This window comes from Xyrauchen texanus, chromosome 22, assembly GCF_025860055.1.
Source record: "Xyrauchen texanus isolate HMW12.3.18 chromosome 22, RBS_HiC_50CHRs, whole genome shotgun sequence".
In the NCBI taxonomy this organism is placed as follows: domain Eukaryota; kingdom Metazoa; phylum Chordata; class Actinopteri; order Cypriniformes; family Catostomidae; genus Xyrauchen; species Xyrauchen texanus.
The window spans coordinates 30856475-30879332 of record NC_068297.1 but is presented as its reverse complement, the minus strand read 5'-3'; the positions used below and the strand labels follow the sequence as shown (position 1 = coordinate 30879332).

The window sequence follows — 22858 nt, the reverse complement described above, 5'->3', positions numbered from 1 at the left end:
TGTGTGTGTGTCATCAATCCATGCACTATTTCAGCCAATGCTGTGACTTTGTTGTGCCTTCATTGTCAAGTGTCAAAATTATTGCTATATTATTTATGACAAAGTTAATAAATGGCTTTTATTGACATTATTTTATTTTTTATTTTTCTTTCATCTAAGTACTTTAATCAGAATAGATCAGATACAATTCATAGAGGGGGAAGCTGTTTACAGTATGTTACAATGTGCCCCTCACCTGTTACAACATGCCCCTCCTATGGGACACATAGTAACATTTCACTTTCCTTCTATCCAGATAGATAGGAGAAGAGTACAGTGTTTTCATGAAACAAGACAACATATTTGTACCGAACATGTGAAGAATTATTGTGAAAAAAGAAAAATAATTTGAACCCCAAATTCATTTACACAAAAGAGTGATAGTTTGTACCACGCTCTCCCCTACACATCTATTCCAAAACTTTACATAAAAAGATTGGAAAACAGTGCTTCTTGTTTTATGTCACTCTTAAGTAAAACATTCATGATACTGGATTGATGTTTTAGCTTTTAAATTTAGAATTACCTTGCCCTTAACCCATCTTTAGAATTAAGTAAAATCTATTAATTAATGAAAGATTGTGAATTTGTTTAATTAAAGAACAACTTGAAAGGATTCATGAAAGAAATGTACAGAGTGAGGCAATGGTTACATTGCCTTAAAAGCAATATTACATTATCTTTATTAACATGAATAGTGAGTGATAGTGGAAAAAAACTAATATAATTGTATTTATTTTCACATATCATATTATTTATATTTCTACACCACTTTTATAAAAAGAAAAGTCTTTTTTCCTTTCTTGTATGACTTCTAAAAAGTTTATGCTGTATCTTGCAAAATTAACTCTAAAAACAATCCCAAATATAAAACAATTTCAAAAGTAATTACAATAGTACATCCCACCTAACAGGGGATACATTTACTTTAGAGAAAGGACTGCCAATGGTTGCAAATAAACAAAGAATAAACCGATTTCTTGAGAAAAAGGAGCCATTTCCCAAGAAAAACCTTCTAGATGTTGCATTAGCAAAGCATGAACGGGTGAAGAAAAAAGGTGATAACGTGCAGAAGATATTGACTCCCATTTGTGTGTTGGTCAGGTAGAAAAGGATCATCTCCATCTCTTCAAGGAATGTCTCTATTCTACTCAATGTCTTCAATGTATCTGTTGGAAAGATGCGTAGATCCTGTGAACTTTGTATTACAGAAGGTAATAGACAAACCCCAGAAAATGAATGTCTATAGATTCACAAAATTTTCTTTAAATAGACAATATTTTTTACTACAGGCACATACTGTACAATGCTAAGGACTCCATCTCAACTTACTCAAAATGGGGCTCATGCATAGAGAAAATAGAAAGGACGAATGACGCAGTTTCATTTGGTGTTAATATGCATGGTACAATCAGGTATTTCCCTGGCTCCAGCCTGAACAATTTCATCACCTCTCTCATTGCATCAAATGTCTCATGCAAAGGCTCTCTGTTACTGAAGAACTCTGCTGAGAACTTCCCACTTTGAGCGTCCATCTAAAAGAGAATACATTATTGTGGCTTTACTGTATTATAGTGTCGTTACTGTATTAATTTACTTTAGTGAAGAAAAAATTATAATAATTTAAACAGAACCTAAGGACCATAGTTTAAAAATCGAATATTTATGAGTTAATTTTCACTTGCCTCTGATGGTATCTGTTAAAATACACACACACACACACACACACACAAAAGATCAGTAAAACAGCATGAAAGGTATATTAAACAAAACTAATTAAATTACTTTTGTCACTATTTCTTGAGTTGCTAAAAAATTATAAAAAAGTGTAGAATCACACACTCAAACAAGCAAAGGTTTATATGTCAATACTGACCCCAAAAACAAAGAAGCCTATAGTATAGTCTTTTTTGGCATGTCTGTGTCTCATCTCATGGTTCTGCATGAGGGACACCAGGATGTTGTCAGCACCCTCCTCGTTACACTCATCAATTCTCACCCGAAATTGAGGGTTTTTCCAGAATCTCTCTGCAACACAGAGAAAAAATTGGACACTTTTCTCCTCAGTGAGTATTATATGTAACTTATTTAAAATAATATGTTTGCTACAGCCTTGGTTCTGGAATCAGGGCTCAACGACATGGATAGTCCACAGACCCAGGGCCAGTGATTGGGGCCAGTTGACGAAACTTACTGGGCCAGTGCTGCGTTGTCACTACAGTATATCTTGCATTCATTATTCAGGTATGTTCACATTCACATATGTGTTTATAGCTTCAAAACAAATATTTAGTTCCCTTTTGTAGTCACTCCACACTGCATAATGATGCATTGGGAACACCCTTACACAATCACGCCAATCCATTGGCTGATGGAGCTTAAATAGCTACATCATGGGCTCCTTATAAAGCTCGCCTTCAGCATCATTAGTCCAATTTTCTGTACTTCATTGCAAGAATTTTGTCTCAGCCAGGGTTGTTTCAAGCGCCGCACACCAAAGTGAAGATTATTTTCTCTCTTATAAGTGACAACATGTTAGGATGTCGTTGGAAATGAGCAGTTCCAACGATGTGCATGTGCAGTTTCCCACATTGTGACAGGGTGATAACGCTTCACCTAAAAAGATGGATTCAGGGTGGACACCGCACTTTTCCTTATGTTTATCTCCCTCGTTCCAGGTGGAAGCACCGTGGGGTGAGCTCCCACGTGGAATGGTGCTCCGGCCCGTGAGCGAGGATGCCCAAAAAGTGCATTTATGTCATAATACGCCTTTAAAAAGACTTAGCAATGTCTCCCCAGGTGGCTCACGCTAGGAGACAAGCATTAAGTGTTCAAAACGTAAGTCTTGCTAGTGTCCCCATGGCCAAGTGCCTTGGGGTATGATGCAATATGCAATTTAACATTGTCACAAGCACCATGTGTTGTCCCCATTAAACCTATATTTAACTCTGTCTCCCACCGTACTCTCGCTGGGGTGAGATTTAATTATCCACTACTTTCTTGCCTCTGCCCCCACAACTTAGTGTCTTGGGGCATGCGTACTCTATACAGTGTACAAATTCACATTGTAATAAGCAATGCACGATGTGCCCAATTTCACAAGCAGGGATGGATGTGCCCAATTATACATACAGGGTCCATTATATGGTTTACTCCGTTTCTCCCCGTGACTCACGCAAAGGCAGCAGAAAAGTTTCTAGGTGGGGAGCTGGACTCGATAGTGATGCTCATTGCGAGGACATGACCATGGCAACGTTGCGGTTGCTGCTCGCTTTCGTCAGAAAGCACGCCACCCCAGCGGCTCCCTGCCTCGGTTCCTTCTACCTACGGGTATGAGGCCAGTGCAGCGAACACTGGGGGTGATTCGGGGACCACTCCACTGGGTAAATCCCCATGGATCGCCCATTCCCCGGTATGCTCATTTGCTGCCGGCTCGTCCCAGGGCGAGTTTGACCTCTTGTTCGGTGCTCTCAAGCGCAGCTTCAGAGAGCGGGCTCATCCAGTCAGATGCGGAAACCTCCGCTGGGCTTCCCCCTTCGGGCGTGGTCGCCCAGTCACAGGCTGATGCTGAAATGACGGACATGCTTTCCTAGGCTGCCGCAAGAGTCGGGCTAGAGTGGAACCCTCCGCTCTCCCCTGAACCCTCACAGCTTGACGATTGGTATCTGGGATCCAATGCCTTTCTTTCCGGAGGTGCATGAGGAGCTAACAAGGTCGTGGGAGGCACCTTTCACTGCCCAGTCACGATATTTTGGCTCCCCCGCTTTCACTACCCTCGATGGAGTGGCGGCCAAGGGTTATTCGGCGATGCCCCCAGTGGATAAGTCGCCAGAAGCTCCCGTCCAGGGCCTGTAGGCTTACGGCGTCCCTCGATTCTATCTCGACACAGACCCTTCCTGTGGTTTGCATTTGAGGATTGGACGTACCAGTACAAAGTCCTCCCTTTCGGCCTGTCCTGGTCCACTCGCGTCTTCATGAAGGTTGCAGAGGCTGCCCTTGGCCCCGATAAGGAAAGTGGGTTTTTGCATTCTCAACTACCTCGATGACTGGCTAATCATAGCTCACTCTCGAGACATGTTGTGTGCGCACAGGGACCTGGTGCTCTTACACCTCAGCCAGCTAGGGCTTCGGATCAACTGGGAAAAGAGCAAGCTCCTCCCGGTTCAGAGCATTTCTTTTCTCGATGAAGGCACGCCTCAGGAACGAGCGTGCCCAGTCGGTGCTGGCCTGTTTTAAGGCATTCAGACAGAAGATGGCAGTTCCACTGAAACTATTTCAGAGGCTCATGGGGCATATGGCATCCTCGGCAGTGGCCACACCACTCGGGTTGATGCATCTGAGACCACTTCAGCACTGGCTCCCGCTTTTCAGCCCTTGGAATGACCTTGCATTTCTACGGGCAGATGTTCCCATAGAACAGGTCTCCAGGTGCGTTGTGGTTGAGACGATGCCTCCAAGATGGCTGGGGCACTCTATGCAACAGGCATGCAGCCACCGGCTCCTGGACGGGCCTATGGCTATGTTGGCACATCAACTGCCTTGAGTTGTTGGCAATACTGCTCTCCCTGTGGAGGTTCCGGCCGTTGATCCAGGGCAAGCATGTGCTGGCTCAAATAGACAACACGGCAATGGTAGCATATATCGTTAGGTTTATGCTCCCCTTGCATGTCACAACTTGCCCACTGTCTCCTCCTCTGGAGTCAGCAGCACCTCAAGTCGCTTCAAACCACTCACATCCCGGGCGACCTCAACAACACAGCAGATGCGCTGTCACGGCAGGTCACCCACAAGGAAGAGTGGGGACTCCACCCTCAGATGGTCCAGTGGATCTGGAGTTGATATGGGCAGGCACAGGTAGACCTGTTCGCCTCTCCAGAATCCTCCCACTGCCCACTTTGGTACGCCCTGACCGAGGCGTCCCTCGGTATAGATGCGTTGGCACACAGCTGCCGCCTGGACTACCTGAGTATGCATTTCCCTCAGTGAGCCTGCTTACACAGACCCTGTGCAAGGTCAGGTATGATGAGGAGCTGGCCCACACTCCTGGCATCAGCCCCCCACCCCAAGGCAAATTCCCCTGAGGAAGGACCTTTCTCAGGGATGGGGCACCATCTGGCACCCACGACCAGACCAGTGGAATCTCCATGTCTGGCCCCTGGATGGGACGCAGAAGACCTCAGTGCCCTACCACCTGCCATGTTAGATGCCATCACTCAGGCTAGGGCCCCCTCTATGAGGAGCCTGTATGCCTTGAAGTGACTTCTGTTCATTATGTGGTGTTCTTTCCAGCGCGAAGACCCCCAGAGATGCGCAGTCAGCTCAGTGCTTTCCTTTCTGCAGGAGAGGTTGGAGGGACAGCTGTCCCCCTCCATGTTGAAGGTGTATTTAGATGCTATAGCTGCACACCACGACGCAGTGGACGGTACGTATTTAGGAAAGCACAACCTAATCATCAGGTTCCTGAGAGGCGCCAGGAGGTTGAATCCCTACAGACCGCACCTCGTTCCCTCGTGGGACCTCACTGTAGTCCTGCAAGGCCTACGAGGGGCTCCCTTTGAGCCCTTAGAGTCAGCAGAGTTTAAGGCACTCTCTCTGAAGACTGCCCTCCTGATGGCACTCACCACCATCAAGAGGGTAGGGAACCTGAAGGCATTCTCTGTCAGCGAAACGTGCCTGGAGTTCGGTCCGTGCTACTCTCACGTGATCCTGAGACCCTGACTGGGCTATGTGCACAAGGTTCCCACAACCTCATTCAGGGATCAAGTGGTGAACCTGCAAGCACTGCCCCAGGAGGAGGCAGACCCAGCCTTAGTGTTGCTGTGTCCGGTGCATGCTTTACGCATCTATTTGTATCGCACGCAGAGTTTTAGGGTCTCTGAGCAGCTCTTTGTCTGCTTTGGTGGACAGCGGAAAGCAAGCGCTGTCTCCAAGCAGAGGACCGCCCACTGGATCATTGATGCCATAACTATCGTTTACCAAGCTCAGCACGTGCCGTTCCACCAGGAGTGTGGCGGCCTCCTGGGCTCTGACCAGTGGCGCCTCTCTAATATATATTTGCAGATCAGCGGGCTGGGCTACACCCAAAACCTTTGCGAGATTCTACAATCTCCGGGTTGAGCCAGTTTCGTCCCGTGTCTATATATATATATCGCTTGCACATAGCACCTTTCACCTCCCTTGAGCTGAAGATGTGCATTGTTGATTCCCAGTAGCGTTCACAAATGTGTTCCCTGGTTGACATCCTCCTAGCCCTGTGCCAGGTGAGTTTGCGGAGAAACTCACTGCTGGCTCAGTACATATGCTCCCGTAATAGGATGGGTGCTCCTCATGCGCTGGTTCCCTGTAGGTAACCCCTTGCAACGTATATCTCCACTGAAAACGTTTCCCTGTTGGTAAACTGCGTCTTCCTTGGGCAGAAGCCCCTCTGCCCCAGTCTCCATGTTCATAGAGCATCCTCCCCCATTGGGTAGGACCTACCATAGGACTTCTTCACATGACATACTTCTGACTAGACTCGGCAAGACCATATAATGTACCTCCACTCGAAATAACACTCCCCTTTTGCTAGGCGGGGTCTCCATGGTGTCTTCCCCTTACTTATATTTATATTTTATATACTTATATTTGTATTTTATAATTAACTGTGATTTAAATGTATAGGCTTGCGCTGTGAGCACTGTGAATACACATGCTGTTCATGTCACCACCTCCAACTGAAGTCCCAGCAACCCATCTGCCAAAATGATGTTGTGAGGTCCACTGAGACCCAGATGAAATGTCTAAGAAATCAGGAGAGAGACAGCAGATATCCAGATCTTCATAGATTTTGGTGAAATCTTCCATTGCCATCCTGCAGTGAAAAATGTTTTCTGAGTAATTAAGAGCCGAAATGTGATTTATACTTTGTACGTGTAACAGATGGCTAGACAACACATATGGTATACTTTACAATAAAATTCCCTGAAACATAGATACAGTGAACCCTAGTAGTCACAAAAAGAAACAGAATTCATAACACTATACTGAATTTCTACAAATTACATTGTAAATTAATCTAGTACACACTCACCAGAACTCTCCATTATCAAACACTTGAAGGCACTTTTTGCGGTCCTCCACACTGACTGTTTTCCACAAAGGTGATCTGAAATGATAACACTGTTTATACACAATATATGGTGTTTGAAGAGCCAAACAATTATAAAAGAGGCCCTGGACTATTGTGCAGCAAATGCAAACAAAAAACATTTAGTGCCTTTGGTATATGAAGTGATTAAGATGTGCACAAGGACAAAATGCAGCCAACGCACAAAAACAACTCTTACTTGTCACTCCAGTCTCCATTCCACTCTCCATGTCCCCACGGGTTTAACAATCTCACCAGATGAACTTTATTTTCTTTACTCTTTACCTGTTGAATACAACCAGGAATCACATTATTACAATCAAAAGCCACTAATAGAGTATGAGGAACTTATTTAGAGGTAGTTTTATAATGAATTATTGGCAGGCAGGATAGATAAACAGATAGATAGATAGATAGATAGATAGATAGATAGATAGATAGATAGATAGATAGATAGATAGATAGATAGACAGACAGACAGACAGACAGACAGACAGACAGACAGACAGACAGACATGCACTGTCTTACTTGATAAACCCCTGTCACACTGTAAACATGACCTCCAACTATACCATTGGATAACACAACTTCAGGTATTTTCTGAAAGTATATAAAGTACAAAAAAGTCAGTAATATTTCTAATGTTAACATTATATAGCAGTACACACCAGGTGTTTAAGGAGTGAAACATATAATTTAACTGATTATATAACTCTCAGTCCTTAGAAATACTTTTGTAAAGCTGCATTTTTAGACTTTTTCCAGATTTCTTTTTTAAGACATTAAACTACACCCGGCCCCCAATCAGGCTAATCAGCCGAGGAGAGGGATAAATGCAGTGGGACATGGCAGTTTGGGAGAGAGAGAGCCACATGCAGCAGCAGGGTGTGCATTTGTGTTTAAGTTTTCTCTTTATTTTAATTTCTCATTACATTTTATTTTGATGCTTCGTCCAGTTCCCGCCTCCTCCATTCCATTTTAACCTTGTTACACACATCTTTAAAGCCTAAGTAAATATACAGTATTTTTGACAGAACTTTATGTCAAAATTAATTCAATAAAGAAATATTCAATTCAGTGAATTCTTACCATAGCATAAGTGCCACAGACCATAAGGGTTTTTGAGTTGGATGCATTACTCATAATGTTCCATAAATAATGAGGAGCTTTTCTCAGTTCATAATACAAGTGCGCCCCACCAGTGAAGTCCATCACAGCCTCAGATATGGCTCCACCATTTAGGTCGCCATAAGAGCCACAGACCCTGTAAAAGCACTTTATTCTCAGGCACATTTTGCAGCAGTGTAAATGGTATAATTTTGTATAAAGGTGGATAAATTTAACCTACTTTGCATAAGCTTTCTCCAGTAAGGCAGGCCAAAACTCATTAGAAGTTTTTGAACACACAAAAATGAGTTGGCCATCAATTGTTGGAAGTTGGTCATCAATGACAACATCAATCCATTTCCCAAACCTCCAAAACTGTAAAATAGATCACACACACACACACACACACACACACACACAGAGAGATAAAGGTAATGGTTCAAGGCCTTAACAGGGAAATATGTCTTCCTAATCTTCAAGAAATTATATATTGTGAAATAGATACATTGAAATATTCAATAGATGTAGTAATGGATTTCCCTATGCAAAATGCTGCTTGGTGGGGATGGGGAGTGAGGACAGTGGGAAATGTGTCATAGGTTGAAATGAGTGACTTCACTAATGACTAATTATGCACAAAATAGTAAACTTGTGCTATTTTAGGTCCAGTTCAAATGCTCCCCCTGACCGGGCTGAGCGTGCATAGCGGTCTTTGACAGTAGCATGGGGGCTGGACCCTGTTTTGCGAACCCGCCAGCAGTGGTAGGGCATGGGGAGATTGGTGGCCCCACAGTTGAGTATTCTGAAGCAATGTTACCATTACCAGCATGCCATGTATATGCCTCGCCTTAACACATATTTCCCTTGTGTCACAAATGACTATTTTAAGTCCCTCCCCTGTTTGCCTGGTAGCATTGTGTCCAAAGATTCACAGTCCAGCCAACATTTTGTTTTACAAGGCACAACCGATATTAGATGCATGCCCTGTAACCCTCTGGAATGAGTGACTCAAGTCTCTGGCCAGAACAAAGTCATTCTTGCCCCTTTGTCATGATCAGAATGCCATTAAAATTCTGACCAGTGTGCACTGCACCTCAGCTGTCACCTATTTGAATCGCCAGGAGGAGTGAGCTCTCAGATGATGTTGAATCTGGCACGACACATTTTCCTTTGGTTGCATTGTTACCTGCCCTCTATTAAAGCAGTGCACATTCCAGGCTGTCTGAATTGTGGAGCCGACTTGCTCTTACATCAAGGGGTCATGCCCAGAGTATGGCGACAACATCTCTGAAGCCGCAGTTATAGGAGAGCTTGCTCTCAGCCAATGGACCTTATTTGCAGCAGCACCATCTTTAGATTTTTGGCACAAATTTGGGACAAAAATAAAAAAATAAAACTATATATATATATATATATATATATATATATATATATATATATATATATATTATTATTTTTTTTTTTGTGCAATTAGTAAGTCCAAAGTGTCTGTGTATAGTGAGATTTTTTAATATGAGTGTGATGACAGGTAACAGACCAGAAATGCACCAGATTTTAACGAGTTTAAGTTTTGGCTCTCAAGTTCAAGAGACAGTCTGGCATCCACAGCTAAAGAGGTAGAGGCTCCATGTTTTTACCCCTGAACAGCACCTGTTAGAGGGCCAGGGTCTAACACCTTCTATTATTGATACCATTATGCATTTTCAAGCTCCCTCTACGAGTTGGCTTCTATTTGCCTCATGCTGTGCTTCTCACAATGAGGACCAATTAGCTGCTAGGTGCAAAGTATTTAGTACTTTCTGAAGGAGCGTCTGGATGCTTTTGCTGTTAGTGCTCGCTCCAGTGAAGCATATTGGAGACTTACAGGCCCTGTCTGTGAACAAAACTCTGTTTTGGGCACAGGCCGTTTTTGTGCCTCTCTTCAGTCTCAGGTGATTGCCTTGCAGCATAGCCCTTCAACTTTTCGGCCATCTTCATTGCCATCTTCATTGAGTCTTTAGAATTTATTTTTATTGTACGCATCATGTGCATAAGTCTGTTCAACTGTTTGTCTCTTTTGGTCAATGTACAAAAGGTCTAGCCATTTCTAAACAGAGAGTGACCCATAAGACCACTGAGACAATCAAGCAGGCCTATGTGGCATGGGTGTAATCATTGGATGCACCAGCAGCAGGGCTATAAATAGACGCGTCACTGGCGCGTCGTCAGGTATTTTGTATGAAGAGCAGTCCTGGGGCAACCCAGTGCGGCAATAAAGCGCAGCATCTCGTTCAGCTTTTTTCAGGGAACAAGGGTTACACTTAAGTAACCCGAGACGTTCCCTTTTCAAAAAGCTACACTTCTGATGCTGCGCTGAGAGTGCTCTGGGAACGAGAATACCCACGCCGGCTGTCCGGACCCCCTACGGTTGTGTAGTGCCCTCACAAGAGCGTGAGATCCCAGACTTGAGCTTGAGATGTCGACTCAAGGACATCAGAGCCCGGAGTCACAGGAACATCTAAATTATAAGACTGATGAATGTGTGCGGAGAGGACCAACCAGCCGCATCACAAACATGCTGCAGAGGGAGACCTCTAGCCAAGGCTTTAGAGGAGGCGAGCCCTCTGGTAGAGTGAGCCCTGATACCTACTGGCGAAGCTTGACCGCACGCCTCGTAGGCCAGGGCAATAGCGTCCCTTACCCAATGTGACATATTCTGCTTGGTGGCGGCCGCCCCTGTTGCGGCCCCCATGGCAAAGAATTGTTGCCCTGACTTACTCCACTGGCTAGTGCGGTGGACATAAGTCTGAAGGGCACGGACTGGACAAAGTCTGTGAAGACTTTCCTGCTCCGGCATTGTAAACGGCGGGGAGTAGCAGGCTTCGAGATTGACCGGGTTTAAGGTCGAGAAAGGCCGGTTTAAGGCCGGTCACTCTCGAAGCCTGCTGCCCCCCAGGATGAGGGTGCAAAATTGCTTTGGTCATTCCTGGGGCAAACTCTAAACAGGCTGGCAAAACAGACAGAGCCTGTAGGTCCCCAATTCTCTTTAGAGAGGTAATCGCCATAAGAAACCATCTTGAGAGTCAGAAGTCTGCCAGACGCTGACTCTAGATGTTCGAAGGTGGTCTCAACCAGACCCTCAAGGACTATTGCTAAGTCCCATGAAGAGGTCCTGTTCCTAGCAGGAGGCACAGTCGCATGGCTCCACGAATGAAGCGAGCGAGTAGAGGATGCCTCCCAAAGGTCACCCCATCCATCAAGGCGTGGCAAGCCGCAATGGCAGCCACATAGACCCTGAGAGTTGCGGGGCATATGCCTGCTGACAGTCTTTCAGGCAGAAAGTCCAGAACTGAAGCAATCTGGCAGTTAACTGGATCTGCATTACGTGCACTGCACCATCTTTCAGAGACACCCCATTTATTGCCGTAACTTCTAGTAGAGGGAAACGCATACAGGTGCATTCTGGGCCATGCATGTGCCAGGGTGGTGGGGCTTGGTGACTCAGAGAGAAGTAGGGGAGACATTGCGCTGTTTGTTGAGGCAAAGAAGTCCACTTCTGCCCTGTAAAATCTCACTGAGATTTGTTCCAAGTAGAGGGAGCCTCAGCACTTAAAATGGTCTCGATAACCTCAGGAGAAAACCCTGTGTCCCTCAGTTGGTACCCCTCAGGGGCCAAACATGAAGGTTCCACAATTCGGGCCGGGGATCCAATATTGTCCCATGTGCCTGAGCCGGGCATTGGCAGCGATGTCCGCAGGTGGTGTGCGGCATGCCGGGAATGTCAGCTGGTGAATCCGCCGGCCACACCAAAAGCGCCATTGCGCCCTCTTCCGCTATTCGAGGTCCCCTTCGAGAGAATTGGCATGGACCTTGTCGGGCCATTAGAGCGGTCAGTATGCGGTTATCGCTTTGTGTTAGTCCTAGTGGATTATGCAACGCGATACCCAGAAGCAGTGCCTCTGAGCAACATCTCAGCACGTAGTGTTGCAGACGCACTCTTCAAAATAATCTCCCGGGTGGGGATTCCGAAGGAAATCCTCACCGATCAAGGCACAACTTTTATGTCACGAACACTACACAAGCTTTACGGACTATTGGGTATTAAATCGATTCGCACCAGCGTTTACCATCCGCAGACAGATGGCCTGGTGGAGCGATTTAACAAAACTCTTAAGAATATGATTCGTAAGTTCATGCACGAAGACGCTATGAATTGGGATAAGTGGCTCGACCCCCTGTTATTCGCAGTACGAGAGGTCCCGCAAGCCTCCACGGGGTTTTCCCCGTTTGAGCTGCTGTATGGGCGGTGCCCATGTGGGGTGCTTGACGTCATCCTTGAAGCTTGGGAGGAGGGAATTTCTAATAGTAAAAATGAAATTCAGTACGGTCTTGATCTTCAAGCAAAACTCCACACACTGGGGCAATTAACACAGGAGAATTTGCTCCAAGCCCAAGAACGCCAATGCCGGCTGTATGACAGGGGTGCGCTGCTAAGGGAATTTACACCGGGAGATAAGGTACTCGTATTGCTCCCAACATCGAGTTCTAAATTACTCGCCAAGTGGCAAGGACCCTTTGAGGTCACACGACGAGTGGGGGATCTCGATTATGAGGTGAAACGAACCGATAGAAGGGGCGCACGTCAGATATATCATCTCAACCTCCTGAAATTGTGGAGGGAGGTGGTCCCTGTGACGTTGGCTACGGTAGTTCCGGAGAGGGCGGAGCTTGGACCGGAGGTAAACAAAAAACACAATCTTAACACCCCGGTCACTTGCGGAGATCACCTCTCACCGTACCAGCTCACAGAGGTTACCGAGTTGCAAAAGGAGTTTGCGGATGTGTTTTCCCCTCTACCGGGTCGTACAAACCTCATCCAGCACCACATCGAGACCGCGCCAGGAGTGGTGGTACGTAGCCGCCCCTATCGCCTGCCTGAACACAAAAAGAAAATAGTTCGGGAAGAATTGGATGCGATGCTTGATATGGGCGTAATAGAGGAATCCCACAGTGATTGGGCCAGCCCGGTTGTTCTTGTTCCCAAGAGTGATGGGGCTGTACGGTTCTGTGTGGATTATAGAAAAGTTAACGCGGTGTCTAAATTTGAGGCGTACCCAATGCCCCGTGTTGATGAGTTGCTCGATCGGTTAGGTACTGCTCGATTTTATTCGACATTGGATTTGACAAAGGGTTATTGGCAGATCCCCTTGACACCAATTTCCTGTGAGAAAACAGCCTTCTCCACGCCGTTTGGATTACACCAATTCATGACTCTTCCGTTCGGTTTGTTTGGGGCTCCAGCCACGTTTCAACGCCTCATGGATTGGATCCTCAGACCTCACGCCGCTTACGGCATATTTTTAGTAATGACTGGCAGCGGCACATGCAACATCTGAGGGCCGTTCTGAGATCGCTGCGGCGGGCAGGGCTCATGGCAAACCCTAAGAAGTGCGCGATTGGGCGTGTGGCGGTACGGTATCTGGGGTTCCACTTGGGTCATGGCCGGGTGCGTCCCCAAATTGACAAGACCGCGGCAATTGTGACTTGCCCAAGACCTAAGACCAAAAAGGGGTTGAGGCAGTTCCTGGGGCTGGCTGGCTATTATAGGAGGTTTGTACCTAATTATTCGGACGTCACCAGCCCGCTGACTGACCTCACTAAAAAGGGGGCTCCAGACCCAGTCCAATGGTCAGGGCAGTGCCAACAGGCGTTCACGCGGGTTAAAGCCGCACTTTTACATGCACCTGACTTCTCTCTCCCTTTTGTATTGCAGACGGACGCTTCAGACAGAGGGCTGGGGGCCGTACTCTCGCAGGTGGTGGAGGGGGAGGAGCGCCCAGTGCTGTACATCAGCCGGAAGCTCTCCTTGAGGGAGACCAAGTACAGCACGGTAGAGAAGGAGTGTCTAGCCATCAAATGGTCGGTCCTCATGCTCCGATATTACCTGCTGGGGCGGGCCTTCACTCTCTGCTCGGATCACGCCCCACTCCAATGGCTCCACCGCATGAAGGATACTAATGCGCGGATCACCCGTTGGTATCTGGCGCTCCAGCCCTTTAAATTCAAGGTGATCCACAGACCGGGGTGCAGATGGCTGCCGCTGACTTCCTTTGTCTTTGGATGGCGCCCCAGCCTGAGTTGGGCGGTGGGGGTATGTGGCAGCGGGGGCGTGGTCAAGCGCCCGTCCGGGAGAGAAAGCGGTAAGGGCGCTTGCACCTGAGCTAAATTATGTCTAACACCTGTCTCTAATTTCAGTGAGCATGGGGAGAGCGGCATAAAGTTGGCCACAGAACCTCCAGTTAGGGAGAAGAGAAACATGCGCCAGTCTAGTGTTGGCATGATATGAGAGAGTCTGTTCATATAAAACTATTATGTTATTGTGAAGCTGTAAAGTACTGGAGATCATTAATTAAAGGCTGTACCTGTGAAACGAAGGAGCCAGTTTCCTGTGTTCTCCTTACCCTCCTGGCCTTAAGTTTGTTACAGTGTAAATTGACATTACCCGATTTAAGGGTTCTCCTCTGAAATCTCAATTTAACCCGTGTATGTACGATTACTGAAGCCCTTATAAAGTCATGCCAGTTCATTGGCAGATGGCACTTAAGCTTCACCTTTTTAGGTGAGCAGTCTGATATCAGACCAAACAGGGTTACCAAAGGTGGTGGCAGCTTTTCACATTTAAAATCTTATTTATTGAAATAAAAGTTATGTTGATCTTAAAACCAAAAGAAAGGTACAGTATATTACTCACCCTGAAGTGAAATATTCCTGCATAATCTTTGCTGAATGACTGTCCAGCTGGAATGACATTGAACAGGATGTCTTGTTCAAAGGTTAGAGCCCCAATTGAAGCCAAAAACCAGCAGTTTCCTGGGCACAAACAAGAGCTTGCTTATTTTCATGGAGTATTTATTTATCTGTACATTGTGTATATATTATTATATGAATATAATATAGTATTATATACAGACAGGGCAGGGGCTATTGTCAGGATAAACAGAGGACCCAGATGCAGGTAACAGTTCAAATAATTATTAATGAATAATTGAGCTGTAAACACAGCAGGCGAAAAACAGCAAGAGCAATGGTGTAGATGATGATGATGATGATGAAGCTTGGCAGGCAATGACTGCAGTGAGTTGGGATGGTGAAGGCAGAGAAGACCAAATGCAGAGAGTGTTGAGAGAGATATTAGACTGGAGCACAGGAAAACAGGTAAAGGTAAATCCAACTAAAAACAATAAATAAACGTGAGCATGAGAGAGAACAAAATAGCGCAGCATACGAGAACGATCCGACAAACACAACGCACAGAAAGCGTTGCTCGGAGGATAGAATCCAGAGGTAAGACTGACAGTATCCCCCAGTAATCTACAAAACTCCTTCCAAAATCTGGAAACAAATTGGGGCCCCCTGACGGAGACCACGTCTGTCGGGAGGCCATGAATTCGAAAGACGTGGTCAATGACAGCAGTCGCTCTAGCAGAAGGTAATTTGGGTAGAGGAATTAAATGTACTGTCTTCGAGAACCAGTCAAACAACTAGATCAAAAGACCTTGAAAACCAAAGGTGATCGGGCGTTTGTGGTTGCTGCCCCCAGGTGTGGAATGCACTCCCATTTGTCGTTAGGTCTTCTTCCTCATTGCCTATATTTAAATCTAGATTGAAGACGTATTTTTTCTCTTTAGCCTATAATGTTGGTTGAGAATAATAACAGTTTTTTGTGTAGGTTTTATAATGTTTTATTTATTTGTTCTTTTTAACATTTTAATAGTTCTATTTAATTCTGTTATTAATGTTTGTAAAAAATTGTACAGCACTTTGGTTAAAACACTTGTTGTTTTTAAGTGTGCTTTATAAATAAACTTGAACGTGAACCTTTTAAAGTAGAATAATTCTATGATGTTAAATGTTAAATATACTTATTAAAAATGAATTGTTGAGAAAAGTTTAAAAATCAATTAAAGATTTAAATCTACAACTGTTTTAATACTTTCAGTAACTTTGAATTTGTTTGTTGAACAAATGCAAAATCCTCCATTCAGCCAATAAATCCTTGTCAAGGCAACTACTGATTTCTTGTTTATGAAATAAGCAATTAGCAATATAATAATTTGTCATCATTTAATTCTTATACATATATTTTTATTAAATTAAGTAAACTGTTATGTATACCTTGTCTTGTTTCACTGTTGCCCTTTTGTTTGCCATTTTTGTCACTTTTGCATTCCTTAGTTTTCACTTTTGTCCCTTGTGTAACTCCATAGTCTCTTTGTTAGCTTTCGTGTTCACCGTTCATTGTTTGCACCTGCCCTCGTTAATTTGCCATTTTGCTTCTGTTAATCACCTTGTTATCTTGTTTGAGTTCTGTTTGTTCATTGGCCCCTTTGTCCCATGTTTATGTATTTATACCCTGGTTCTTTGTTCAGTCCTTGTCTATCGTTGTTTGGTGTTAGCCTGGTATGTGTTCCCTGCCTGAGTTCTCTGTTTGTTTTCATCGTGTTTAGTTTTCAGTTTTATGTTTTATTTACCCATTGAGGGTTGTTCCTTTGTGCTTACTTGTTTGTTTATTTAATAAAGTCTAAACTGCATTTGGATCCGCATCTCCTCGTCTGCCTCGTTGCTCAAGCGTTACAGAACGATAGACCACCATGGATCCAGCGGTTTTACGTGCCAGATACCACCTGCTCTGCCTGAGGCAAGAGGACCATCCGATTGAGGCCCACGTCCGCGACTTCCTTGGTCTTGCGGCTGTTGCGGACTTCCCGGACACCTCCCTTGTGGTCTTCTTCAGGGACAACCTGAGTGGCTGGCTGAAGGAGCGGCTGCCGCCGGCATCACGCGGCTGGACTCTCCGCGACTTCCTGGAGATGACCTTACTGTTGTGCGGCTCCCCGTTCACTGTGGGCCATGCTGGGAAGGACCCTACCTCCCCACCTACTGTGGAGACTCTTCAGCCGTCCCAGGCTCTCCCTGTCACGCCTGCCCCAGAGCCCACGCCTGCCCCGGTCTGCGAGCCAGCGCCCACGCCTGCCCCGGTCTGCGAGCCAGCGCCCACGCCTGCCCCGGTCTGCGAGCCAGCGCCCACGCCTGCCCCGGTGAGCGAGCCCATGCCTGTCACGGTGAGCGAGCCAGCGCCCACGCATGTCACTGTGAGCGAGCCTGCACCTGCGGCCTCTACCGTCAGTGAGCCGGAGCCCTTGCCAGCCACGGCCAGCGAGCCTGAAGCCACGCTGACCAGGAACAGCGTCCCAGCTTCGCCAGTCGAATCAGCCCGGAGGAAGAGGAGAAGGGGAAAGGTCTCTGCTCTCCAGCCTCCGCCTGCCGCAGCCCCGTGCCCTAAACCCCTCTTGGCTCTGCCCTCTGCTCAGCTGAACCCAAGCCGGGCGATACCACGGTAACCCAGCCAGAGCCTGTCAGCCTCAGAGGTCAGTGAGCCAGTGCCTGTCAGCCTCAGAGGTCAGTGAGCCAGTGCCTGTCGCCTCAGAGGTCAGTGAGCCAGCCTGTCGCCTCGACCGTCCCTGAGCCAGCGCCTGTAGCCTCGACCGTCCCTGAGCCAGCCTGTAGCCTCGACCGTCCCTGAGCCAGCGCCTGTAGCCTCGACCGTCCCTGAGCCAGCGCCTGTAGCCTCGACCGTCCCTGAGCCAGCGCCTGTAGCCTCGACCGTCCCTGAGCCAGCGCCAGTAGCCTCGACCGTCCCTGAGCCAGCGCCAGTAGCCTCGACCGTCCCTGAGCCAGCGCCAGTAGCCGTGACCGTCCAAAGGCCAGCGCCTATGGTCGCGCCCGTCCAAGAGTCAGCTCCTCTCGAGCATCCCAGTGCTCCGCCTTCCGAGCTTTCCAGAGCTCCGCCTTCCGAACTTCCCAGTGCCCCGCCTTCCGAGCTTCCTAGTACTCTGCCTTCCGAGCCTTCCGAGCTTCCTAGAGCTCCACCTCCCGAGCTTCCTAGAGCTCTGTCCTCCGAGCTTCCCGAGTTTTCCAGAGCTCCGCCTCCCGAGCCTCCTAGGGCTCTGCCTCTCAAGTCTCTCGAGTCTTCCAGGGCTCCTCCTCCCGAGCCTCCCAGGGCTCCGTCTCAAGTCTCTCGAGTCTTCCAGGGCTCCTCCTCCCAAGCCTCCCAGGGCTCCGCCTCTCAAGTCTCTCGAGCCTTCCAGTGCTCCGCCTCTCAAGTCTCTTGAGCCTCTCGAGCCTTCCAGGGCTCCGCCTCTCAAGCCTCTCGAGCCTTCCTGGGCTCCTCCTCCCGAGCCTCCTAGGGCTCCGTCTCTCAAGTCTCTCGAGTCTTCCAGGGCTCCTCCTCCCGAGCCTCCTAGGGCTCCGCCTCTCAAGTCTCTTGAGTCTTCCAGGGCTCCGTCTCTCGCCTCTCGAGCCTTCCAGTGCTCCGCCTCTCGAGCCTTCCAGGGCTCCGCCTCCTATGGCTCCGCCTACTATGGCTCAGCCTCCTACGGCTCCGCCTCCTGCGGCTCCGCCTCCCGAGCCTCCTACGGCTCAGCCTCCTACGGCTCCGCCTCCCGAGCCTCCTGCGGCTCCGCCACCCGAGCCTCCTACGGCTCCGCCTCCCACGGCTCTGCCTCTCGAGCCTCCTGCGGCTCAACCTTCCTTGGCTCCACCTCCGAAGCCTTCCAGCTCACTGCCTGAAGAACCTCCTACGGCGCCACCTCCCTCGGCCCCGCCGCAAGAGCCACCCTCGGCTCCACCTCCTGGGCCACCCTCGGCTCCGCCTCCTAAGCCCCCCACGGTCATGCCTACGCCTCCTTCGACATCGCCTCCCAAGTCTTCTACGGCTCCGCCTCCGAAGTCCTCCTTGGCTCCGCCTCACGCGGCTCCGCCGGTCCCTATCCGGCGGCCACCACCCAGGTCCCCCAAACCTACCCACATCCCGTGGTCAACTCCCAGGCCTCCTGAGCCCGTCCTTGCCCTGTGGCCAGCTCCCAGGCCTCCTGAGCCCGTCCTTGCCCTGAGGTCAGCTCCCAGACCTCCTGCACCTGTCCTTGCCCTGCGGCCAGGTCCCAAGCCTCCTGAACCTGTCCTTGCCCAGTGGCCAGCTCCCAGACCTCCTGAACCGGTCCTTGCCCCATGGCCATCTCCTAGGCCACCAAAACCGGCCTCTGTCCTGTGGCCACGTCCCAGGTCCCCTGAACCGGCCTCTGTCCTGAGGCCTCCTCCTAGGCCCCCTGAGCCGGCCCTTGCCTTATGGCCAGCCCCCGGGCCATCCAAACCTGTCCCTGCCCGGTCGATACCTCCCTGGCCCCCTAAACCTGTCCCTTTGTGCCCCCAGGGACTGCCTAATTGGCACCGTGGACTGTCTCATTACCCTTTGTGCCCTTGGACTGCCTGTCTGCCCCTCGTTGCCCCCTTGGACTTCCTGCCTGCCCTCTGTGCCCCTTGGACTGCCTTCTTGTTCTTGTACCCCCTTGGTCTGCCTGTCTGCTCCTGGTGCCCTCATTTTGTTTTTTGTGAGTTTTTTTTTGTCCTTGGTTTTTTGTTCTGTAGGATCGTCTGGAATCCGATCCTTTGAGGGGGGGCTCTGTTATGTATACCTTGTCTTGTTTCACTGTTGCCCTTTTGTTTGCCATTTTTGTCACTTTTGCATTCCTTAGTTTTCACTTTTGTCCCTTGTGTAACTCCATAGTCTCTTTGTTAGCTTTCGTGTTCACCGTTCATTGTTTGCACCTGCCCTCGTTAATTTGCCATTTTGCTTCTGTTAATCACCTTGTTATCTTGTTTGAGTTCTGTTTGTTCATTGGCCCCTTTGTCCCATGTTTATGTATTTATACCCTGGTTCTTTGTTCAGTCCTTGTCTATCGTTGTTTGGTGTTAGCCTGGTATGTGTTCCCTGCCCGAGTTCTCTGTTTGTTTTCATCGTGTTTAGTTTTCAGTTTTGTTTTATTTCCCGATTGAGGGTTGTTCCTTTGTGTTTACTTGTTTGTTTATTTAATAAAGTCTAAACTGCATTTGGATCCGCATCTCCTCGTCTGCCTCGTTGCTCAAGCGTTACAACAACCTTTTCTTTTGAAGAACAGAACTTCTTGCAAACCAAAGGTATTAATTACGTGCAACAGATTTAAAAGTATTTTAAAGTATTATTACTGGTATATAAATCACTCAATGGGCTAGGACCTCAATATATTGCAGATATGCTCACTGAATAGAAACCCAACAGATCACTCAGATCATTAGGATCACATCAGCTAGAAATACCAACGGTTCATTCTAAGCAAGGAGAGTCTGCTTTTAGCTATTATGCCAGCCTCAGCTGGAACCAGCTTCCAGAAGAGATCAGATGTGCTCCTACACTAGTCACATTCAAATCCAGACTCAAAACACATCTGTTTAGCTGTGCATTTACTGAATGAGCACTGTGTGTCCGACTGTTTGTACTGTATTTTATTTTATTCTAAACTGTTTCAATTCTTCTTATTTTTTTTTTATTCTTATTTTAATCTCTTCTATGTAAAGCACTTTGAATTACCATTGTGGATGAAATGTGCTATATCAATAAACTTGCCTTGCCTTGCCTTGCCTTGTCTTGCCTTAAAAAGACACAAATTGACCACAACCCTTACCACGCAAACCACATCTTAACATCCCAGCAAACAGAACATTTACTTTAGTGTATGATTGTGAAAGTGTAAAGCTCTGATTGTGGGTTTGGGTCCCTTGATGTCTTGCAAACCTCAGCATGTTAAAAGATTACGGAGGCTGGTCAGGCCAATGCAAGATCATGAAAATATAAAAACATTTTCAGGATAAATTAAACCATGAAGAGGGTTAGATCCGGCTTGCAGGATTTATAGTGCATTACAAAAAATGTTTATATGTTTTTTGTTTATATTGCTGTTGAGCCTGTGTTCATGTAGTAAACAGTGTGAAAAACCTTCCTTGATTATTTTTAATTGGATTTTTATTGTTTACTTCTTTCATTAAACAATTTTAATCCACATTACAACAATGATTGTTTGATCAAAATGATACTTCCTCTGACAAAATAAATAAATAAATAAATCATAATATATACTATATATTAGTGACAGTTTTATATATACGTACATATATTGAATGGCTAAAAAGCACTGAGATCCATTCTGGTATGTAAAACCTACTTCTCACAAAACAATCCTGTTTCTCTAAGAAATATGACAGATTTTAGAAGTAAAATGGTTTGCGAGTGGTATATAACTTTGACTTTAGCATCAAACATGCTGTTATTTTTATTGATTTGTGACTCTGCAGTTGATTTGTTGACTCTTAAAGACAACTGGTCTCATATTTTATTGTTAACTTAGTGTCTACTGAGCAATATTTTATCTCCAGTCTCCAAATTAATGCAAACTTACCTAACTTGGACCCTTGTTTATAGTCAAACCTGGATATTCCCTCTACAATGAAACAGGGATTTGACACCAAGTCCTAATAAGACAGAATGAATAATAAATGAATACATAGAATTCACTTTTAACCAAGCAGTATGCAGTGGACATGTGGTTGAAACTGAACTGGACAGTTGTAATGATAGAAAGGATATAAATACAAAAGAGAGGAGAGAAATAGAGTACAGTTTACATACTGATGGCCTCTTCCACTGAACTTGATTGTTGGCCATTTCAATATCTTTGTCTAGAGTGCCAATAGAGCTTCTGTTTGGTGGGAACAGTTCATCAATATACAGATTGTTTTTAGTGAGACATTGTTTATGCAGCTCCTGGTAGTCCTGATTCAGGAAGTTCAAAGGATTGTTAGCAGAACCCATTTCATCTTCATTTGCTTGATAATGGTGAACACCAGGTGGAGGCATTTTTTACTCTGAATATGCTTTTTCAGGTACACAAACACACAGGTATCAAATTTGAGTCAACCAAGTGCTTAAGACATATGACTAAAATGATAAAATTTTTCAACAAAGAGTGAACAGTTGTTACACAAAATTGATTGTATCAAAATATTAAATAATTTAGCATCTACGTGAATTTTGATTTTCCACTTTCTTTTGTAAGATTAAAGCCAATCCTTTCCATTCCCTCCCTTATGTAACACAATTACAGTTTAAAGCATTGTAACTTCTATGCCAGTAAAATGAAACTAAAAATCATCATGTTAAAGATTCAAGAAGTACTTTACCTGCAAGGATCTGATAAATGAACTGCTCAGTTAGTGTGTCTGGTTTTAAACGTTCTTGTCCTTGACTTAGGATATTTATGCAATTCCCTTTGTTGTTCAGTACACCCCACCCTCTAATTTGCTTATTTAGAGAGATCATTTTTTCTATCCATAATATGCAAATGATGGATTGAAAATGTCACTTTTGTTTTGCTTTCACTCAGTGCACAATGGGCATAACAAACTGTGAGCTGTTACATAAATAACACCTAACATGACTGTCACACCACGTCAGAGTTCTTGTGTGGAAATGAGGAGACGAGGAGCTGTCACATGCTTCAGGTAGGCTTGTAGTTCCTTTGTCTCTGTGCACAGTGTGCACTCTTTCTGTGCTTTTACTCAGTCCAATAACACACTCAAAATAAACAACTTCTTCACAACACTCAGTAGAATAAACACTCAATATCGCCAAAGCTGTACACTCGACTTGTTCTCTCTCTCCCCTTCTCTCCTCTTCT

The 22858-nt window shown here is 46.3% G+C and overlaps 1 protein-coding gene across 1 annotated transcript; it reads right to left on the bottom strand.

Moving 5' to 3' along the window:
- Nucleotides 1-128: 128 nt before the first annotated feature.
- On the bottom strand, nucleotides 129-22411 carry si:ch211-202f3.4 (calpain-1 catalytic subunit). The gene is made up of 13 exons (XM_052153987.1): nucleotides 22362-22411; nucleotides 21811-22055; nucleotides 21581-21653; nucleotides 15004-15122; nucleotides 8515-8648; nucleotides 8256-8430; nucleotides 7695-7766; nucleotides 7365-7450; nucleotides 7109-7183; nucleotides 6747-6889; nucleotides 1916-2067; nucleotides 1372-1574; nucleotides 129-1208 (listed from the first exon to the last, which is right to left on the bottom strand). Exons 2-13 carry the CDS (start codon nucleotides 22036-22038, stop codon nucleotides 1187-1189), a joined length of 1482 nt encoding a protein of 493 aa, XP_052009947.1. The 5' UTR covers nucleotides 22039-22055; nucleotides 22362-22411; the 3' UTR covers nucleotides 129-1186.
- Nucleotides 22412-22858: the final 447 nt, after the last annotated feature.